General features: G+C 40.7%; 1 protein-coding gene across 5 annotated transcripts in view; it reads left to right on the forward strand.

The window, feature by feature from the left end:
* Positions 1-23,006, forward strand: part of LOC311432690 (sodium channel protein type 5 subunit alpha-like) — a 206,930-nt gene that overhangs the window by 74,004 nt on the left and 109,920 nt on the right. For all 5 annotated transcript variants that reach the window (XM_084511137.1, XM_084511136.1, XM_084511135.1 and 2 more), the window contains exons 8-11: positions 4,529-4,592; positions 16,688-16,829; positions 18,411-18,608; positions 22,525-22,704. In XM_084511137.1, the coding sequence (XP_084367263.1) occupies positions 4,529-4,592; positions 16,688-16,829; positions 18,411-18,608; positions 22,525-22,704 (584 nt within the window). The remainder of the gene's footprint in view (positions 1-4,528; positions 4,593-16,687; positions 16,830-18,410; positions 18,609-22,524; positions 22,705-23,006) is intronic.

Consider the following 23,006-nt stretch of genomic DNA (forward strand, 5'->3'; position numbering starts at 1 on the left):
GGGCTTTCTGAATTGCATTTTAAATTTGGATCTGGACATTTGTTGGCTGTCAGTGCTCCATGCCAGCCGTAGCGAAGGGAGAAAGTCTCCAACCAGCGTGTACCCGTGTGGCTGCAATAAATAGTCCAAGATAACAGACACCTCTCTCAAGTTTTTGTTAGAAAGTCAGCCAGAGGACTCTACTCTGGGCAGTGACTAATGATATTTGAATGCTGCTCTTTACACAAGTGCGATAACATATATATTTTTTTCAAACCCCTATGACTTTGCGGTAAAAGAAATCAAAATATCATTTTAGCTGGATCTTCAGATAAGGAACAGAAGGTGGGCTTGGGAAGCATGTTTTCTAAGCTGACTCTAACCTTATTAATTTTTTTCCAACTGGAAACTTTTCCCATCCTTCTACACAGAATTGCAGAGGGCTTTCTACACTGCAACTTTCTGCTAAGTGGTGTGACATAGGTATGGAAGGTATAAGATGGAGTATAATTTTAATTAGAATTAATTGTCTTGTTGAGGAATTTTATGGGAAGTTTGGCTTTTTTTTTTTTTCTTTTTCTTTTGTTTGCCTGACAGGTGGAGCCATTGTGAATTATTTGCTGTATTAGAACTGCCTGGTGTGGAAGAGAGCAATGTGGAAACCTGAAAGATTGGTAAATTGGAGAAAGCGTAGAATAAAACAGCAGAAAAGATGAGCAGTTAGAAGAATTTATTTTAGAAGGAAGGCAATGCAAAAATCTAGAGGATTTTTTGTATTTGCTCACTGTCTGCATATAGCTGTAATCTAAAACTAGGGTCATCACCTTTGCTGGTGGTGGAGAAGGGCGCAAATTACCCCACTCTATAGTCATGATGCTCTGTTCTGTGGGCTCAGTGTCAGATCTAAAGACAACCATCTACCAAATAATAATGTAACATATAGCAGCTGTGTAATATTTGTTATCAACCCTTTCCTCAAAACAGTTAGGGGAATAGACTAGAGGAACTTCTTGGTACAACATTTATGTTAATGCTTGATAAAGCCTATGCCAAGAGATGCTATCCATAGTAGATGGAGGTAAACCTCTACTCTCCCTAACTGTTTTTAGTACCAGTTGCAATGAGGTTATGGCAGCATGAGCTTCATCACCCCAGTACACAGCAATTAATGTTGCTTGAGCCACCTTGGCTGAAGCAGTTGCCAGTTTCACGTTTTCCTTTGTAGGCAGACAAAACTCTGTAAGAAGGTAATAAGTTGCTTGTGAGCACTCACTTTTACAGGCTTGATTTGTTGAACTCAGCACCTCTAAAATACAAGCCAAGGAAGACAACACCAACACAGGGGTTCATAGTGCACCTATATATTGGCAGCAGAACCAATGTAGTAATACTATGTTAGGAGCAATGGGAATTACGGGGTCTTAGTATGTTTTTATAAGACTCAGAGTTGATACAAATGTGCATATGTTTTGGAGAAGATAGCATCTGGTTGTTGGAAAACATGTTTCTATTGAATTTTTGACTGCTAAGTGCTGACAGGAAATGTTCTGTATTATTTAAAAATAGATGTTTATCTGGCACCAATGGAGTAAATAATGTGCGGCCAAGAAGAAACAGATACTAAGCGAGTGTTATTCTGATAATTTATTTTATTATTTTAATATAACCAAGTAGTGCTGGAAATTCCTGTAAGAAACTTCCTAAAAATTATAATACTGACTATAACTCTAAAATCAATATTTTAGTATAGCTGGAAGGAAAAAAAAAAAAAAAACAACACAGTTTTCCTTTGGAGAAAATGACATGTTGGATATACTTTATTTACACACAAGCAAGTGTGAAAATGTTATTGTTTTGGCTTGATTTTACTTCAAACTGAAAAAAAATATATATAAAATATATGTATCTATACTATGGAGGTTGTCAGTTTTATTTTCCTATTGTGTTCCCCATTGACATGCAGAAACTTTTTATGATAAAGCTAACAAAACAAAACAAAGATTAGTTTGAATCTTCCAAGACAATGAAAAAGTCATGTTTTCATAAGGCATTTATCAGTTCAAGCAGTCTGCCTTTCAGAGATAAACGTCCACTGCAAATGAAAAAGGAGTTTTTTGGTTTTTTGTTCACGTTAAAGTTAAGTGATAGAAAGCTGCGGCCACGGGCTAATATGATACCAAGGTGGTTTGTTCTTAAGAGCAAGAGAGATGACTGCTTGCTTCTTAAAGACCTCTGATTGCATGGCATGTTTGATCGAAATCCAAACCAACTTGCTTTGAATGACAAATTGATTGTTGTGTGCGTGTTTGATAATAGAGCAATTTGTCCCCTCAGGCATAATACCGTAATCCCCCCTTCATTTATCAGTAGGGAATCAGTAATTCAGCTTTTCTTCAGGAAGTTTGGCACAGTAGTGGTGATGCTCCATTGCACAGTTGCAGATCCCGTGGTGAAGATACCAATCCTAGCCGCATCTACACACTGATTCCTCAGCATGCATTTCATATCGCTCTTCAGCACCAACTGTATTGCTTGTTTTAGAAATGTAAATGTTTAAGTCACAACATAATTTTGTGTCTTCTTGAGGTTTTAAATGTCTTGTTTGCACACACACTTTTGCTTTGATCCTCACTTCCATGCTCTGACTCTGTTCTCATCTTCTGGTCCAGCTGAGCAGGAGGTGTTGCTTTGGTCTTCAGGGCTTCAGTCATACCTTGAAGAAATTGGTCAATGTACAGTGACAGATCTGTGGTCCTCCTGGTCCTAGCATTTGTGGTATGAAACGTTGCAATTCGTAGGGAGCTGTGCATGTTTGCTAAGTTCAAGGTATCCTGTGTAGCCATACCACTTATCAGCAAGGTGCAGAACCTCTGTGGTTGTTTGTCTGTCTCTTATTTCATGGAAGTGCTCTGTTTCCTCCATATCACAGAGGGTTTGTGTCACTAACTGTATATATCCCAAATAAGATACCATCTATCCTGAGAACAGTAGAAGTGTTTCACCAGCAAAAGTGCAGGGTGAAAAGAGATATAAACGTCTGCATCCCTCCTGCTTTTCTGGTGATTTTTCACAGCTCCTTAACCATATTGATCACTGAGGTGTTGCTATCAGTCAAGATATTTCTGTCAAAAGCCCAAATGTACGGCAAAGCCGAAAAGCATACAGTCTGAGCAGGATATATGCGCTGATAACTTGTGAACACCATCACGTGCCCTCATAACCACAAAGCTCATGGACAGTAATTCCTTCTTGGCATGCAGCAGGGCAGGGCTTTTCCCCTGCTCGCAGCTTACTGAGAAAGCCACAGCACATCTGTTCAGTGGCTTGAGCCATTGAGCATTCTTTGCATAGCCTGACTCAATAAGCTGTCACTCTTGATTTTTAAAGCATTTCACAACAGGGGGTTAGGTTAACCTATAATGAAGAACCTCTTCAGAGCATCATCTGCAGAGGCCCCTTTGCTCGCAAACAGATGTTGTGTAAGGCTGCCACCATCATGTCTTGTGTCAACAGGGAATCCATCCTCGCTGCTGCAACAAAACACACCAGTGTACCCACCCTCCCTGTCAGCTGCTGGCCTCTGTTTTGCATTTATGATGATTCTAGATCAATGCTTTTATCCTTTCTTCTATGCTGCCATTCAGATTATAGAGATTCTCCTTAGAACATCTCTTTTTTTCAGGCTCTCTCTTGAAAACTGATTTTGCTTATCCTTTTGAGATGTTGGCCTCCTGTTACGTTTCTCTGAATTTTAGACCATTTGTTGGCTGGGGATAGGAGAGGGAGTGTGTACAGAAAGGCTCTTATTAGCCTGGGGATGCTAATTTCCTTAAGTCTCATTGATAGTCAACAAGGGAATGATGCAGAGCACTTAAATTTAGCGTGCTCCTCTGAGTCTCCCTAGAGAAGTGTCTGTCTCTCTCCATTGGCATTACAGATGACTGCATTGATAAATATTTGTCTTTATGAATACTTTCATGTTTGTCTGATCTTTAACGGTGCACATTTTTCCATTTCTTTTGATTTATAGTGTGTATTTTCTATCCTGACCAGAATTCACCAGGCTGGGGGAATAACACTGTGTTGGTGTTATTACATTTTGACTCGTATCAAAGTTGCATTTTTAACCTATGAGTCACGATTTGTTATCACAAACTTTAGTTAATATGTATATCATCAACACAGAGTCCTAATGGGCAAACTCATGGATTAGTTTCAGTAGGCATTGCTATACTGAATCCATTAACATTGTTTGTATTTACAGCAGCCACATGGCTAGATGATGTTTCCTTCAAACTTTGCTCACAGCCTTACTGCCACCCTATTGCACTGGTCAGGTTTGGATTATAAGCACCAAATGTTTAAAGAGCTTTGAAAAATATCTTTGTTTTTACAATTCATAAATTAAAATTATCAAAACAAAGCAAAATATGCCGTTCTTTCTCAATTACTGTGCCAGTTGAATATGTTAGTTGGTGAATAATATTTGTGAATGTTATCACTCCCAGAATGTACTTGTTAAAAAGCTGTTTCTCTAATTCTGTTGCAGTTAACTACTTCATAAAAAATGGTACAGAAGATGTATTACTTTGTGGCAATAGCACTGATGCTGGGTAAGTAATTTAAATGGCTTCCCTTCTGTTTGTGTTCTTGTTGTTGTTACATTTCCTTCAGTTTTTTCCACTTTTCACCTTTATGAAGTAGATATTTCAAATTCCTTGTTTCAGTAGTAATAGGAGAGAGTAATGCTTAGAGACTGCAAATATTTCATTTTCTTACAATGCAGACAGCAAGGAAATCACAAATAATTCCTGTGTTATAATAGTTTACTGGTCTGCACAAAGGACTTCGTTCATAGCCCTACCACCCATAGAAGCTACTGATTCCTTCTGCATCCAGTCCTCAGGGTCTAAGTGCATTGTCTGGGTGTATGATTTTATTTGATAGGTTCTTGTGATCTTAATGGAAATGGAAGAGTTAGTCTGGGATGATGAGAGATGGATCTTGTGTGGGCAGAGGAGATTAAAAAGTATGCAGAGACTGTAGGGTGTTTGAAGTTGTATGACAAAGAAGAATAGAGACCTTAGTGTGGTGGGATGGATTAGGTTTTGATCTAAATATGAGGGAATAGTTGAACCAAGGAGGTGGATGACCTAGGTCAAGTGAGGAGAGGATGTACTTTTGGAGGAGAAGGATGTTCTGAGCTGGTAGAACTAATTGTGGAAGACTTAAAAAAAAAAAAAAAAAAAAAAAAGGAGGGGGTGTTAAATTAGGAAGAGCTTATTGTGAAAAGAGAAGGAAGATATAATCTAATCTTGCTTGTGTACAGGACAGTGAGAAAAGCCATGGGGTCCTGGAAAGAGATGCTTTACTTTCTGCTGCCACTATCTGTATCTGCATTTGCATAAAACAAAGGGAAAGCTGAAGTGTCAGCCTTCCCTCTGCGTGTCTTGTGTCTGATCCGTATTGCCAGTCTAATTTAGACTGTAAACTCCTTGGGCACAGGGCCATGTTTTCCTCTTTGTTTGTTCCAAGGAAGGTACAATGTCAGCATTCATTAATTAAATGCTTTGTTGATTGTAATACATTGCATTTATCCAAGCTCAGGCTGGACTCCAAGACTATTGGGATATTTCCTGGGGATCCCAGGATTTGGCAGTCTATCTACACTGGTGTGCTTCAGCCTTTTATAAGCAATAGACAATAATATTGAGCAAGAAATGTTCTGCACGATAGCAATATTGTGTCTTTGCTATACCTTGCACAGAGTTCCTGTCTGTCATCCACTACTGTTATTTAAACACATGGAGATAATTAGGCATGATCCTAAGGCCTCAAGGGACCTGCAAAGTTTTGTATTCCCACCTGTTAGGACAAAGACCATCATTCACAGTCCAACATACCCAACCAAGCAGGACTCCTTTTCCTTAATCCTTCAATAATCAAAGCCAAGAGTAAGTAGGTTCAATAGTAAAAGAGCTGATCTGAATAGGCAAGACATTTTGGGATAGTTTGCGCCACAGAATCAGGGAAGGGAGTGAAAAATGAGTGGATGCATAATATCGTGGTCCTCCTCTCTATCAGCAATGAAATTAATGACAAGGGCCTAAGTCGGGAACCTGGCAAGAGAGAGAATAGGAGAAAACAGTTGGCAAGACTGTGTCTGAATGTTCATAGCATTTTTGGAGTTTGTTTCTGCCCTTACTCTGAAATAGCTTGAATTTATTAGCCTCCGGGGTATGCTGAGGACCCAGAGGAAATGCAGGGAAGGGTGGTGTCATGTGTGCGCTCCTGGAGGGATTTGTTGTTACAGTGAGGGATATCTGTGCTGTGGCTGGGATATTAAATCTCAAGGTAATTGACAAAACCATTTTAGTGCATTTTAAAAGCATGTTAATGACACTCTGAGGTTTGGCTGGTTGCTGTTATTATAGAAGAATAAAAAAAAAAATCTAAATAAATCTACTATGGCAATTATTAGGTGATGAGACTCAGATGGTCTGATGTAAGAGAGTTTAGTGATGGAGACTGCAACCTGAGCTGGAGCAGCAGGCCAAAATCAGCAGGGAAATGATCATCAGTGGATGCTATATCACAGACAACCTAATTATCTCTAAGGTGGGGGCTTTATTACATTACTAGGAGGGACTGTTTTCTGAACAAGCACCCAAACTGCCAATAAAGCAGGAGGTAATGGATCTAGCTAATATTGATTCTGGTTCAGAAGGGATTTGAATAAATGGATGTCACTCAGATGCAGCAAACATGTCTCCAGTACAATACCTGGCAGATGGAAGAAAAAATCTTGGTTTATGTTTTAAGGTACGTTCAAGCAACCTTGAGGAGTTATGTTAAAAATCACTTTGCATAGATGTAGCAGGAATGTTGGGGAGAAGGCATGTTTCTTGGTTGGACAAGGACTAACCTGTCTGTGGGGTTTCCCATGTGATGCCTTAGAAACTTTACCCAGGATGTCTGAAATTTTATTTTTATTCACTTAATCAGATTGAAATTGTGTTGTGTTTGTATTTTTTATCCAACTGCATTTTTCCCCATGATGTGCTGCTAGACTTTTATTTGTATTTAAGAGGAATAAAGAGTCCAATGGAAACAAAAAGTAATGTTTGGAGTAGAAAGAAAATCAAATGATTGTGATCAAAGATGTTCTTTGGGTCAGAGTGAACGTTTGTGACGCGTGCTTGGTGTTTCACAACAAGCACATTCAGAGCACGACATTAATGGAAAAATCCTCTGCTCTGAGATGTGTCACAGATTGGTCAGCCACTGGAAGTGGTGCTATAGCAGTAAGGCTCTTTTAATTAAAAAAAAAAAAAAGTGTAGTGTATTTGCAGAATTATTTATGTTTTTAGATGCGTTTCGGGGTTAATTCAGTACTTTTAGATATGGCTACACTGGGATTTGTCCAAGTTGGTTGGTTCTCCTTGCAATTTCAGCTCCTTATATTTGATTTGGTTAAAATAAATGGAGAAAGCTCAACTACTTTTATTTTCAAGAGGATTACAAATTCTTCTATAAACCTGCCTTTCAATTTAATTCCCAGACTAGCATCTCATCCAATTTTGAACACCTTATTTTAAGCCCTGAGGAAGATCCAGTAAAGATCTTGTACAAGGATGAAATAGCTGGAAGATCTTGGCTAGGATCAGAATGTGAAAGCTGCTCCAGCCTTCATGAAATCCAGCTTTAGCATTAAGGGGACTATGGTTTGTAAGGTCTGCAGAACATGTGACTGAGCTGCCTTATGGGGCAGCAAACAGCACCATACACTGCCAGCACAGGCATCGTGGGCCTTTTGGAGGCATCTACCTCACATTGTAAAAGTGGCCCCTGAGGTCAAATCTGCCACATATGCGTACAGTGATAGCACCAATGGCTAAACCCATTGGTGGGCCAAAGTGCTGAGGAACCCACAGTACGTGGCACATTTTGTGCCTGCCCCCAGGTGATGGTACATGGCCAACACGGGGCAAAATGGTTGTTTTGGGGAGTCGTGATCCCACATTCAGCTCCAGCATGGCATCCTGCCTGAGCACATCAGCAGCACTTCTACCAGGCATCGTCATGCTGTGATCACCAGACCAAATCGCCCAGTGAATGAGCTGTGGGAAGCATTATATGCCATGCAGCACCATCCTGCCTTGTGCCATCCATGCAATTACAGTGTGTTCCTTCTCAATGATTATTAACCATTCATTTTAATGAGATGCCCAATACCATGGAGCCCTGTTTCCCACGGGGCAAAGATTTATGGGGGCTGCCGCAGCTTGGGATTATCAGTCCATGAAAAGGGAAGATATATTTCAGCTCCAAAGCAGTTCCACTTTTATGCTGTTGTAATTTCACAGGGACATTTTTCTATCTTAGACTGCTGTTTTGTCTTCCTTCTCTGCCTGAAGGTTTGGAAGAGCAATAGAAACAGCAAAGAAATTTGTCCATTAGGGAAAAGAGAAATGGACAAGATGCTATCAATGTACAAAGTAAACAAGCAGAAAAAGAGAAACTTATCTTTGTTCTTTTCACTTTTTCACTTGCAACTACTATAGGGAGATGGTTTTTCAGACAAACGCGTATGTTTTAAGTCAATTGTGTCCCCTCTGGGTCTCAAGGCCAGACTGTGTTTTTATTTTTATTTTTATTTCTTTGTCCTTTCACATGACTTGTCCTATATACTCGGCTTGTGGGCAGGAACAGTCTACGAGATCATACAGACAATGAAAGTACATTTGCATCGTGTCTGTACGGATATTACCAAAAAGACTAGTGAACAGGAAGGAAAAGCAGCCAGTAAAGCTACTTCAGGATGTAACAAAAAAGCACCTTTGGCAACTGCATCCTAGTAACTGTTGCTATAGAAACTTTACCTACCTTTATCCTCGCTATGACCTTGATTTTTCTTAACAGCTTACATTAAAATAATGTACAGAGTGGGTCAAGATTCTACATGGTTTGGTAAATTCAGCTGTCACCGAGCTGATTGCTTCTACGGGATGTAGGAAGGACCATGCAATGTAATGCTCCTCAAAGTTTTTTAACAAGTCCTAACAGTTTCTAAAGTATTATCAAAGTAAAACTGTTTCCTGTTGTGTTATGTCATTTTACTAAGGAAATTAATACCAACACATAAAATTGCATCAGATGCCTGTTTTTACAGTTTCCATGAATACCGAAAGCAACGTTTCTATGGTAGGTTCTCCAAGCCAACATGCTGTCAGCATACTCATTATAGCATGTACAGTGATGTAGTGCTTTGATCTCTGAGCTGTAATAACATTCCTTTGCCTTTATGCATCTTCCGTGGGGTGATTTAAAGTCCCTTGCAAGGGCTTATCACAACCCTTAAGGGAGGAGAAGAAACATGCACCATACCAAGGAGCGCTGCGACTACAGATACTTCCCATGCTTCCACCAGCTCTATCTTGTCTTGCACAACCCAGTGCTGCAGCTTTTGCTCAGACCTTGGCAGGCAGAGAGCCTGGAACCACATATATATGTCCACCAGAATAGTATCTCCAACAGTGTGGTCTCCCACAGCTCGCAGTCCCCGAAGTACAAGTAGACGTGGCCAGTAACACAAGCCCAGCTGCGCTGAAAATTGAGGAAGTGCAGCAGAGAATAATGTACCCACTTGGTTCTTTTATTCTGCCGCTGGCAATTAGGTCCGCTGCAGCTCTGAGTTGCATGAATTTAAGTAAGCCTGTGTTATTATTATTGCTATTATTATAATTACTTGCTGTCTTAAGATCTGAAGGCCCCAGATTCAGGCATTGTTTTGTTGGCTACTGGACAGATACAGTAAGAAGAGCCCCCTTCTCCTGAAGAGTTTGTGTTTAAGAGGCACCAACTTGAACAGGTTGGGGTGAAGATAGAGCTCAGATGCCTTCTCTGCATGTATGTTCTCCTGGGGAGAGACAAGAAAGGGGAATGTCATAAGGAACAGCTAGTCAAGGTGATCTCTGGATAACCAGCTTTGCCAGGCAGGTGCAGTCTGGCAGCCTGTGTTTAACTTGTTATGTGAATGGACCCATCACAGCAAATGGGCTCCTGGCCAGCTTTAGAGTGTGTCTGTGGGACCGGTGTCCTCATAATGCTCACCACGTTCAGTCTGATGGGGTGTAGCTGGATGACAGGTGGGAAAGGCTGGAAAAGCTGGTGGAGTGAGGAAGGGGATACAGTTCCCAAATGCGACTCCTTTCAGAAGTGATAATATTTCGTAAAGAATAAAGTCTATTGTTTAGGCTGCCAAAGCTGATAACCTAATTATACCCCGGTTTAGTAAGCAATATCAATGACCTTATTACAAACCTTCAGGCTGTACAGCGTGCCTTGCATGAATTTAACTAGATTCTGATGTAAATCACATAGACTTTTCCATTTACTCCTTGTTGGTTACAGTGACATCAGAATGAGGATGGCTTGCTCCTGGTGAGAAAGCCTCTCACTTGAGTATAAGAAACACCACAAGACAGGTATATCACTTGAAGGATGCTGCAGAGGCCATCGGGGATAACTTTATGTACTATATAGCCTTCAGGTCAGCAGTGGAAGTCTTCACTCCTGGGGATCAGTTGTGTATTTGGAAGGTCATGTCTGCGGTTAAACAGCAGCAGTAGGATTAAATCTAAATCCACTCAGTTCTTAAGGATGGGTAATATTATCTCTTAGTCAAAGTTGTAATAAGCTCATCAACCACATGAGAGAAGCAGACTGACTGTGGGCTACTGTCTTCATTAAACAGTAATCTGTCATTGTGTTTATGATGATAAATTGCTTTGCATTTTGATTGATGGGTCAGGCAGAAGACCCAGTGCCTGGCCACTAGATTGATTGAGAATGATAGTTTGCCTTCCTTGTTGGAACATGAAGTATAAAAAAGTCATCCTGGAGCACAGGGAGTTCTTCCTCTTGCTTGCGTGCCTGCATGAAGGGTCTGACATAGCCTGAAACCAGTGGTTTTCCATCTGTCTGAACAAGTAGCCAGTGGAGAGGGTGAAACTGTCTGTGGGTGCAAGTCAGTGGCATACAGAGAGGCCAGTGGGTGCTCTGAGCCTGTGAGCAAGCCTGCTCACTTGTGCCTCCTTTGCTTCTCCAGTTTCAGCACTTGGTCAGTGTTGCTCTTTATTCTGATCTCCTTTCATAATTTTTTTTTCCTGTGGTGTTTGGTTGGATCTGCTTGCACTTCCTTTTAGACTGTTGGTACCCCTTGCTTTCAGTCAGACCTATGAAGCGTGCCTCTGTGAGTGAGATGTTGGCTCTTAGATAGTGAGTAATGGGGAATTATAAGTCAGACTCTCTTACCATGGTTAGTCTTTAATATCACAAAAAAAAAAAAAAAAAAAAAAAAAAGAGAGAGCAAGAGAAGGAGAGCAGCCTGTGACTTTCAGGCAGACCAAGCTTTCACTGTTAGCAACCCCTCACCTTGGCTAGGATGCTGCTGACTTTCAGTCTCCTTCTCCTACATGCCCAATCACCCGTACAATGTTCATTTTGTAAATACAAGAAAACATATTGCCCTGTTTCAGATGGTTAGTTTTATCTTCTCAGGCTGGAGCAAATGTTAGGTTAAGGATCTTTATTTGTTCCCCTGTAATCATTGCTTGGTAGGCACTCCTTGTTTGGCTGCTGGTCTCTTCCCTGAAAGCCAGGAGAAGTGAGAAAACATGAGAAGTGCAGAGAAAAAGCACTTGTGTGTGTGATCTAAAGGAGATCCAGGCCTTTGCTTTGTGGCCTGAGGACTTCAACATGAAAAGGCAGGTTGAGGAATTCTTTGCCATGTGCATCACCAAGCCTGGGAGGCCACAGACACCATTTCTCCTTCCAGCTCTTACTGTGAGGCTTTGAAACCCCATCATGCTCACCAGGCAATCCTCTGGAATTAGCAACATATCAAAAGCATCAACTGTAAACATTTCCAGTTGTTTTCTGCATTCTTAGGCTTAAAATGTGACAAAAACAGGGATACCTAGGAGCCCTTACCATTATATGTTTGTTGTTTGTTTTTAAGGCTTTATTTAATTATTTTTGGTGTGTGTCAGTGGGATGCACTTTATCTCCCATTGTTGCTTCTTTTATAAGCAATTTGGAGTGGCAGGTCGTAGTGAGCTTTTCCAGCCTACACCAGATAAAGGCGTAGACCTGACTTTACAGCTGTCATACCTGACTTGAGCAGCGGTTTGTTGCTAACTTCTGGTAGCACATGGATAATGCTCCCTGTGTGTACGGGATTTGAATGTTACAACCTAGCACGTCTGTTTTACAAATCTTCTTTTATTGCACAGCCTTATTGGCCACTGCAGTCTGGATCAGCAGGTTCCTTGGCTTGCTGAGATTAAACTCTTGAGCCAGAGCATTTTGTAATTATGCCCCTCAGCTCCAACTCACTGGCATTCCCAATCTGTGTTATTTAAAACAAAGTCGTTTCTTATGTTCTTTAATTTCCTGTACCAGTGCCAGCTTACAGTGGTGATTACAGCCTGATGGATAGGTAGGTAGACTGATGCTTTTAACTTTTCCCAATCAATGACACTAATTTTATTGTGATTAATTGAACAGCATCCTGTGAGGCTCCTGTGCAGGATGTTATATTTATGTCGTCTGTTGTTGTTGCCCATCCCTGTGCATCAGAGGAGGGTGCAATCCTCTGTAATGCTTCCCCAAGGTAACAGAAGTGAAAGATTATGGGGAAAAAAAAATAAAAAATCTGAGGGGGAAGACTTTATTATACATCTAAGACACTTCAGCAAAATCTTGACACTCCTTGAAAAAATCCTTAGAGGAAACGGTGTCAGTTGCAGAATAATATTCTCATGTGAGAGCCTTCCTCCTAAGTTTCTGTAGAGTATTTTTCTGGGAAGAAGCTCTGCCTTTTCCTCTCAGTGTTTTTCAGCATACCCACAACCCGTGGGTTATCGCCTCTGTAGGCTACAAAAGAGGGTGAGGAAGTATAAGAAGCTAAAAAATAAGAGATTTTTGTCTCAAGCATCTAGTCTCCATTAAGAGGGATGTGAGCTAATGTTAATAGCATTCTTTGAGCCAGAGTTCATGTTTTTTTGTGCTCTAGACACCTCATTTGAATGCTCATACACCTGCACATAATATTAGAGTACCGTGTACACTCACTATGGAGCCAGACAGATCTTTTCACTGCAGCAATCTATTGCTAAGTGGAAAAGGTTTTAGAGACACACAACGGCAGAACAAATCATGAAAAAATAGCAACTGTATTATAAACAGAAAATATTAGTCTGAGGAACCATTGTTCACTTTCAAAGTCAGAGGAGTTGCATCTCCATTTCCTAGGGCTTTCCAAGCAATTGCAGCAAACTGCTTTACCTTTTTGCTTCAAAATGGAGTTTCCCCAGTCAGAAACACTGGCAGTGAACCTAAGAGTGACTTTGAAACCTCTGATCTCGTGGTGATGCATGAAAATACATCCAAGTTGAATACTCCCAATATTGCCTTTCTTTAAGGCACAGCTCTCTCATATTTGAAATTATGGCTGAGGAAACTCCAAAGAAATTAAGATGAAAGTCTCTCGTGAAATGAATGGCAGCATTTCTGTTTTGTCTAAGATGTGGCCAGCTTATTCTAGGTGAAAATTTATTTCCAACCTAGGTTTAAGTCCACCAGTAAAGCTATCACTATTGAGTTTCTCACAGCTGTGCTCAGATGTTTTAGCTACTCGTAATAACGTTAAAATATGAGCAGTTACACCAGCTCAGTAGAGCTTCTTGGGATCTGTCTTTCATGAAGGTGTAAGAAAGTTTGTCTGTCTCTGTAAATAATAGCTCAGTTTCCACCCCAATACATTCTTAATGCAGTCATTTTCATGGCAAAAGGAAAGAGCCTTAACAAGAATTTTCATGTCCTGCCTGGGTATTATGTCCTTCCTGGGCATGATGTCCTAACATAAGTGCACAGAAAGGGTTTCCTTCTAAAGAACCCAGAGGGTCCATTTCTCTTGAATGGTATCAGCAGCATGTCACGGGCACTGTAGGTTGTCTGCAATAGCAGATCTGAGGCAGAAATCTGATGTCTCTATGGCAGAGAGTGACAGCAGATGCTGCCTCTAGGACAGAGGAGATACAGTGAAAATGTTGCTTCAATAAAGGACATGGTTATACAAGAGATATTCAGTATGCCTATGCATATTTCAAGGAAAAAAAAAATAAAAAAAATCAGCATTTTCTTCTTTTGTAACTCAGTAATGTTACTTTACTTTTTATTCAAATGTGTCTCTGATCAGGAAACAATAGAAAGTTAAAAGTAAGAAAGCTCTAGAAGGACGCATTTCTAGGCAGGGGAAAAAAAATATACACGTCTCCTTTATCTTTCTTTGTGAGACATAGTTATTACTGTCTGTGGTGGTTTTACCTTGCTGGGCAGCTGAACTCCACCATAACAGCTCTCTCACCCTTCTTCCTCAAAGAGAAAGGGGGAGAAAGTATGATGCAAAGGGCGCAAGGGTTGAGATAAGGACAGGAAGATCATTCCACAATTATCATCATGGGCAAAACAGATTCAGTGTAGGGAGATTAATCAAATTTATTACCTATTACTAACAGGCTAGAGACGTGAGAATAGAAAAAGCAAACTAAAAACACCTTGTCCCCATCCACTCTCTTCTACACCTTCCCCTCAAGCAGCACAGGGGAACAGGGACTGCTGGGGGGCTGCGGTCAGTCCCTGAGGCTTCGTCTCTGCTGCTCCCTCATGGTCCCTCTGTGCCATCCTGCCCAAATTGAGCCTGCGGGGGCTGCCCACAGGCAGCAGCTCCTCAAGAACGGCTCCCACACGGCTCCGTCCCCCAGGGTCCATCCCCCAGGAGCAAACTGCTCCAGCAAGGGTCCCCTACAGGCGGCAGCTTCCCCCAGACCCCCTGCTCCTGCATGGGCTCCTTTCCACGGGCTGCAGCTCCCCCCAGACCCCATGCTCCTGCGGGGGCTCTCCATGGGCCACAGCCTCCTCCAGGCCACATCCACCTGCTCCACCGGGGGCTCCTCCATGGGCTGCAGTGTGGAGATCTGCTCCATGTGGGACCCATGGGCTGCAGGGGGACAGCCTGCTCCACCAGGGGCCTCTCCACAGACCGCAGGGGAACTTGTGCTGCATGCCTGGAGCACCTCCTGCCCTCCTGCTGCACTCTCCCTGGGGGCTGCATGGCTGGGTCTTACTCCTCAATCTCGCAGCTGCTGTTGTGAAGTAGTTGTTTTCCCCCTTCCTTAAGTCTGCTCTCCCAGAGGCACAAACAACATCACTTATTGGCTTGGCTCTGGCCAGTGGTGGGTCCCTTTGGAGCCAGCTGAAATTGGCCCTTATCTAACATGGGGTAGCTGCTGGATTCTTCTCACCGAGCCACCCCTGCAGCCACCCTGCTACCAAAGCCTTGCCACATAAACGCAATACACCGTCTAAATTCTCAACTGATATAAACTATCTTGTCTCTACCTAATAAGGTGGAATCACTTATAATATTCACTTCTGTATTACATCTAATTCGCTAAACATCAACTGTTCTTTTTCATTTTTATTGCTTTTTCTGCAGACCACTGCAAATATGGTTATGCAAACATTTTGCAATGCTTCAGCACTCCTTTTTTCAGTGTTCAAAGCAGACTTATTTAAAAATTTGTGCTCGACTAACAATATTAAATTAAGCTTCTTAAAATATTGTTAAATATGTAATGTTGGTGGCTGACACCCTAGATTTGTATACCTTCAAAACCTATAGTAATGTAGTCTCATCTCAACAGCAGTACTATATATATACATATATAGGCAAAATCCTTGTTTTTCATGCTGATGCACAGTCTGTTTTCTCAGGAGTCCACTTTGTTCTTTTTTTTTTTTTTTCATTTAAAAATTATTTTTCATTATTTATTTTACTGCTTTGCATTTTGATGTGCAGCAATATTCTGCTTTGGTGAAAAATAGTGGCTGAAATAGCTGATGTCGAAAAAACAAACAAACAAAAGTAAAAGTTATATACATTCCTGCAAATTTCTGCTGAGATCTGCTTCTCCAGATACTTAGATTGTTCTCACCTAACAAATTCCCAAATACTGTAGGGCCTTAGGACACTGGAAATTTCCTTGATCTTGTATTCTCTTTCCCTGATATATCCAGCAGCAAAATCTTTGCACTTTGCTCAATGTCTTCAATTTCTGATAGGTCATTTCTTATGCTTGGAAAGTAGCTTGTAGTGTGCAGGTGTATAGGGTCTTTTGGCTAGTTGTTCATTGCACCATTGCTGGGAAAGTAGGAGGCTTACTGACCTGGGACCTCTGCCACCTGGTGTTATTTCATTTGATGATATGATTTGGTACTTAGTACCACTGTTGTCTCTAAAGCAGAGAGCATTCTTTTTCTCTTCTGGCATATGGGTCTAGAAAATTACTTGTAAAGAGTCTCAAAGTTTAATGAGAGCAGGTTCACCATTAGAGTATTACCCAGAACTGTAATAGTAAATGATTACCATTTCCCAGCTTATCCTTTCAAAGGAAAAACAAGATCGCAAAGATCTTTGGTATTATGAAGTTAGCATGTATGTCTATGTTTTCACTCAATGCTCAATTTACCTTGGAGCATCCGTGCTTTTAACCAAGAGCATTCAATATGGTCCTTTTGAAATCTCTTTTTCCACACTGAGGCCATCCATGGCATATTTCATGTATTGTCTCATGTTTTGCAGGACATGCCCTGAGGGATACATATGTTTGAAGGCTGGGGAAAATCCGGACCATGGTTACACAAGCTTTGATACTTTTGGCTGGGCCTTTCTCTCTTTGTTCCGTCTTATGACTCAAGATTATTGGGAACGTCTCTATCAACAGGTATAAGAGTGTTTTCTTACTTGAAATAGGAAATAAACACATCATCTTATTAAATATCTGATAATTAAAGACAAGAAGGAATTCCTAGGTATTAATTACATTGCTCTTTGTGTGTTCTGAACAAGGACCATCAGTTGTTACAATTTTATTTTATTAGAGGTATTGATCACACCGGAAGCATAAGACTGGGTATTTGGGGGAGGGAGTAAAATTGGTATTAATGGAAGGATTCTGTGAATTTACATGAATCTGAATAAAGTTTGCCACTTAATGAGGGTCATCCAGGCTGCTTAATGATTGTTTAGTGACTGATGTAACATAAACTAATCTTTTGAGCCCATCTCAAAACAACAACAAAAAAATTACAAAAAAACACCACCAACCAACCAACCAACAAACAGAAAACCTCCTATGTATTTGGTGTATCTGTTTTTGCAAAGCATGTCAATGAACACAAATTCACTGGACAGCAAGACTACCTGGCACCTCCCAGCTCTCCGTACTGTAAACTTCTCATCACCAAGACCTAAGAGACAGAACTACAAATGGAGTTAACTACAAATGGAGTAGTCATGCATGCAAAATGGTCTGCTAGTAAATGCTCATTTTAGTGTACATTTTCCCAAAAGTATGCACACTCTGAAGAACTGCATATGATAGTTTGGTACTAAATTACACGCTCTGTCCATGAAACCATTGAACATTTAGTTCTGCATCTCAAAATTGCCAAAACTAGAGCATAACCAAGGAAATCAAGAGAGTTAGTGCAGAAAGATGCTTCTCTGAAGGTACTGAGGTAAACATCTTTGAAGGTACGAGGGATTTCAGCTTCACATGTAGACAATTATACAATTTCATGTCAGGAAAATGTAATACAAGGCAATCAAAAATTATTTGAACAACTGCATTCAGTTATTTGGCACAGAGCTACATGTACAGTTCTGGAAGGCTGAAACTGTCGGGGCAAATAAGGGTGAACATCACTCCTCTCATTATTTGACCCTATAATAGCACACTGTGTTTTCTATCACTAGAGTCAAATCCTTGACTGAATCCTTACCTATAACGTAAGTTCAACCTAAACTCTAGTTATGCCTGTAAAGAATCAGGCAGTACAGTCAACAGCACCTAGGGTTTAGTTTTTCTTATTCTGAGGCAGATGTCTAAATAATCCTTGGATGAATTACACCCTAAAAGTACCTTTTTCTCCCCATGGACTGTAATGGGACCTATACTGAAGACAGCTAAAGGGAAACAATGAATCCTGCATGGGAAGTCTCTATGTACTGCACAAAAATAGATTGAGCTATGTGAAGAAACCTCTCACTGCAGCTGATTGTAAGGTTATCTGTAGTCAAAGAAAACAAGCAGAAGTATTTGGTAAAAGAGGAAAACATTCTTATTTTAAAAATGAATTGTAGTGCAAGGCACACAGTTTTTGACTAAGCTAAAAAAGTTTATTGTGGAGAACGTTTTTTCCATGAATGACATCAGCATTTGTCATGAAAGGGATTCTGTTTAAAAAAAAAAAAAAAAAAAGCAGCAACCTTTTTGCTAGTGAATTTACTTTTGTATTTACAGACTCTCAGATCTGCTGGGAAGATCTACATGCTCTTTTTCATGCTGGTCATCTTTCTGGGCTCATTTTATCTGGTCAACTTGATTCTGGCTGTGGTTGCCATGGCATATGAAGAGCAGAACCAAGCCACTATTGCTGAAACAGAAGAGAAGGAAAGAAAGTTTCGGGAAGCCATGGAGATGTTAAAGAAAGAGCAGGAGGTGAGTAAACTGCATGATGTGATTAGCCTTGGGTTACTTTAAGATGGTCCCTTGAGATTCACATTCTCTTTATTTCATATTTATATGATAACGGAAATAAGGTTCTGCTTGAAAGCAGCTTAATGTTTATTGTCCTGGGTAGAGTTATTACAGTCCTTTCTAAAAGAAAAATGATGGCTTTTTCTGCTAGGACTAGGGCCATTTAGGGTTGACACATCCAGAGCTGTATTGGTTTAACTATACCAGCATATGCCAGCAGAGGAATTTATATTAGTTGACATATAAGACATTTTCATGATGATATTACTACATCTGCATTCAAACACAGAACATCCATTTTGGTCGTTCAGCCATAGCCCCAGCTGAACCACTCCTTCTTTAGCTCACGTTCATTTCTACACTGTCTCATCTGTACTGCCATGAATATCCAAGCACACATGACTTTGTACCTGAACAAGTGAACAGGCAGATCTTGAGGTTAAGCTTTGCATATTGTATAAAGGATATGTGTTTAATGTTATGTTGTAGTTTGAGCAAAACATGGAGGCCTAGGTGTGAAAGCCTTAATAGCCAATGTGGCCTTAATATCACTGATTAATTTGACTGTGATTTGTATGGGGTAGAAAGCATTTATTAAACAGCTGAAGAAAACGTTTTCAGTGCTGTGAGCAGGAAGACAATAAGAAAATTAGTATGAAATAACACACAGCACTGTAGTTCAGAGAAATAAATCCTTGATACACAATATAAACTAATATACATAATTTTCGTGAGGATACATATGGCTTCAGGGCCTAATCCAAAGCCCATTTAAATCCTTGGAAAGAAAATAGAAAATGCAATTCATTCTTGACAAAGTACTAACAGAGGCTTATGCATTGTTTATGTCCTTTTAAAGATCTACTTCAATGGTTTAAGTAATAGGTAAATGCAATTTATTCCATATGTGAACAGAGTAACTTTCTGCCATAACCATAGGGAGCAAGCTGAACTCCAACTTGTACCTATTTTATACAAATTTTCATGTGTTTTGACTCCAGCTGAGCTCTTCCTAATAACAGTCAACTTTGGTAACCCCAGCTATAATTAAAGATATTTAGGAATTTCCTTTTGAAGACTTTGATTTCAGTTACACCCATATGCATGTATGCATACAAAAAAGGAACAGTAAGTCCTGAAAGTCAATATGTGTCAAAATGAAGGTTGCTTGTGCAAACTTAAATTGTTCTCCTTTGTCTGTACGCTTTATAACATGGTCTTTTCTGTAGCCAACCGCATCTCATTTTTCCTGTGCCCTGTTCAGTACAAAGGGTGGACAGTGCAGGACTCAAGAGCAACTCTTCACTTTCTCCTCATTTGCTCTGTAGCCTTAGGCAGGCTCAGTCTTCCAGATTCGAGCATTCAAAGCCCGCTTCAAAAACAAAATGACTAATGTCCTCGGAGATTTTTCAGTACTTCCTGTCACTGCTCACACTCTGTATGCTTCAAAACTACTCATTTGTATTTTCAGTACTCCTGGAGAATTATCCCATTTTTATGGAGATGGAGTTTAGGAATACAGAGGTTGGGATGCAATGTGTTCACTAGCTTAGGTTGCCTAAATGCCCAGGACCCACCACTTCGTAACTGCAAGATGAATTTGTCCATGACTTCATGTGAAGTTTAGTCCTTCTGCATATCAATCCCCAAAATCTCAAATTAGACATCCTGAGGAAGATTCTCAGGAAAGTGATCTGAGTGGTTTGCTATACCATGTAGTTTTCAGATGTCCTTTGCCCCAGACAGAGCTACTTAGTTTTAATCTCACTCTTCAAGTCTTTGAGTTCTTGGTTTTGACATTCTCACCATACCACTAAGTTCTTGCCTTACATCCCATCTGGTGCATAACCCCCTTTTTATGGTGCATGTGAGCTAAGCTTTACTCATGTTCTTCAACCACCACACACCCTTGCCAGACGTGCCTGGTCCCAGTCTCCTTCCCTGCCTTGGGAGTTAACTGTGATTTGCAGTGCTGAGGGGACAGGACACTCTCCAGCTCAGCCACAGGAAACCGACCAGAAAGAGTAGGTAGTCAGGTTGTGGTCATATCCTCCAATCCCTGAGAAACAGTTTTATCCAAATCCTTTTTCAAAAACTAATGAAGGTTTGTAGAGCAGAAACATTGCAACCCAAGCAATAGGTAAGAAAATGCTAGGAAACTGAAAATTAGCTTATTTCCAGTAAGAGTACAGCAAGCCTAACAACATAACCTACATTTTATATATTTTCTAGATCACTGGAATATGATGGCAATGAGAAAGGAAAACTAAAACTCCTTAGACCAGCTTTGACATTGTGCAGTACAAAGAGAACACAAATATAATTGATAGACCTGCTTGGGGACCATCAGTCAATTTACGCAATTGGTCTAACACATTCCTAAACCTGAACTTAACACCAAAAGACTTGCTGAATCGTTATGAAGGGAAAGCACTTCAGCATAGCAATTAAATTAATTGACTCAAAAAAAAAAAAAGAAGAAAGGAAAAAAAAAAAAAAGAAAAACAGCTTAGACTGGTGTCTGAGCCCTCCTTCTTTCTGCTATAAGCAGCCTGCTCATGAAAGATATTTCCCATAGGAATTAAGTTTTGTTGTGCTCTCAGCTTGATAGAGCTGCCGCTACTCCTTGAAATACATGATTGATTCTTTACACGACTGTTAAGTGCCTTCACTTTCCTTGGACTGATGCCTGTGGGAGGAAGGGAGTATTTTGCTGCGGAGAGCTGATTGCCTGTTTGATTCTAGTGGCTTGCAGACAATAGCACTGAGGATTCATCCATTCCTCCTGTTCTTGGGAACCTGGAGAGGATTTTTTTTTCGTAATTCATTCATTTTATGTACTCCAGCTGGGGGCTTTGCAAATGGGCCTGTCTCCGGGTCATTGATGTGGCTCCTGCTGGGACATCAGCATCTCCAAACCTGACCTCGTGCTTTGTGCTCAGAGCAGAGGAGCCCCCTCGCTCCTCCCGCCCGCACTGGGGATGGGGACCCGGTATGCTGGCGTGGGCTGCAGCTTCCTCTCTGAATATATTGATTCTTCCTCCTGCTGCTCATTTGCTTTCAAGGCTCTTGCTTTGTGTGCTCAGGCTTTTGCATTTGGCTTCTGCTGGGTTTCTAGCTGTTGGTCTGTTATCACTCAGCTCCTGCAGTGATCCCACCAGATAGCCAGCACAACACTGAAGCGCACAGCGTAGCGAAGTCCACCTTATCTCCAGTTAAGCCCATGGCTTTCTCTTTGGATCTCTGATCATAGCTGCCTGTGCTGCTGCTTGGCATAAGTGTTTACAAAGACATATCAACTGAATTGCCTGCTGCTCCTAGCATCCCCCTGCGACTGGAGAGGAAAACCCAGCAGCCAGCTTGGCTCCCTCCCCTGCTCAGCCCTCCTGGTTTGAGGGGCTGAAGTCCCAGGAGAGGCTGTTCTTGTGGTGCCCCAACCTGAGATCTTTCTGACCACCACCAGAAGTATTACTCCAGAGGGAGTGTGCGCAGTACTCATCTGCAGGCATGTGCCCACGACCTGGTTCTCTTGTGAAAGGTTGCTCATGAGGTCTTCATAAATCAGATTACTTTATGCAGCCATTCCTAATGCTTCGTCACAGGATCTGGATGGAAAACCTGCATGTGTGCGTTTGTACTAGCATCCTGAGTCACATGTTTATTTTTCTCATGGCTGAGTAGGGATGTTGGATTAAGACCAGTTCCAGCCATGGGAGATAGTTTTATGATTAATGATCACTTGGAATTTTTAATGTATCTCCTCTAGAACTGAAAACTTACAATGAAAAATAACTGCTGACCAGGGTAATTATTAGTTCTCACTGGGATCCTGAACTCAAATAATGGACTTTGTACTTTCTACCATCTTCTCTTTTAGGCACTAGCTGCTAAAGGGATTGACTCAATGTCACTTAGCTCATTGGAAATGTCACCTTTAGCATCCAAAAATGCCAAGGAAAGAAGAAATAGGCGAAAGAAAAAGAAATCTTCAGGGGAAGAATATGGGGAAGACCAGAGGAATCCCAAGTGTGAATATGATGATGGTCAGAGGAGAATGGTAAGCCATGCTCTGGAACATCACTTATTTCTCACTGCACTTCATTGGATAGGTCAAGCTCTGAATATGCATTTAAAACTGAAACTTCCAGCCAGAAAGAAGAATCAATATTTAATGTCATGACTGACCTGCAGATAGTCTGTGTTAGAACTGTGGAAGGAAACATATTAGTGCTTTATTTTCAAAATGAATTAAAAATGCTCATTAAGCATTCTTATGAACCTATTTTGTTTCAATTTTTTTTAATTTATTTTTTGTTTTATTTTTGCTTCAAGATTACCCACAGTCTGATTTATTTTTTT

This window comes from Aythya ferina (assembly GCF_964211825.1).
Source record: "Aythya ferina genome assembly, chromosome: 2".
NCBI classification, from domain to species: domain Eukaryota; kingdom Metazoa; phylum Chordata; class Aves; order Anseriformes; family Anatidae; genus Aythya; species Aythya ferina.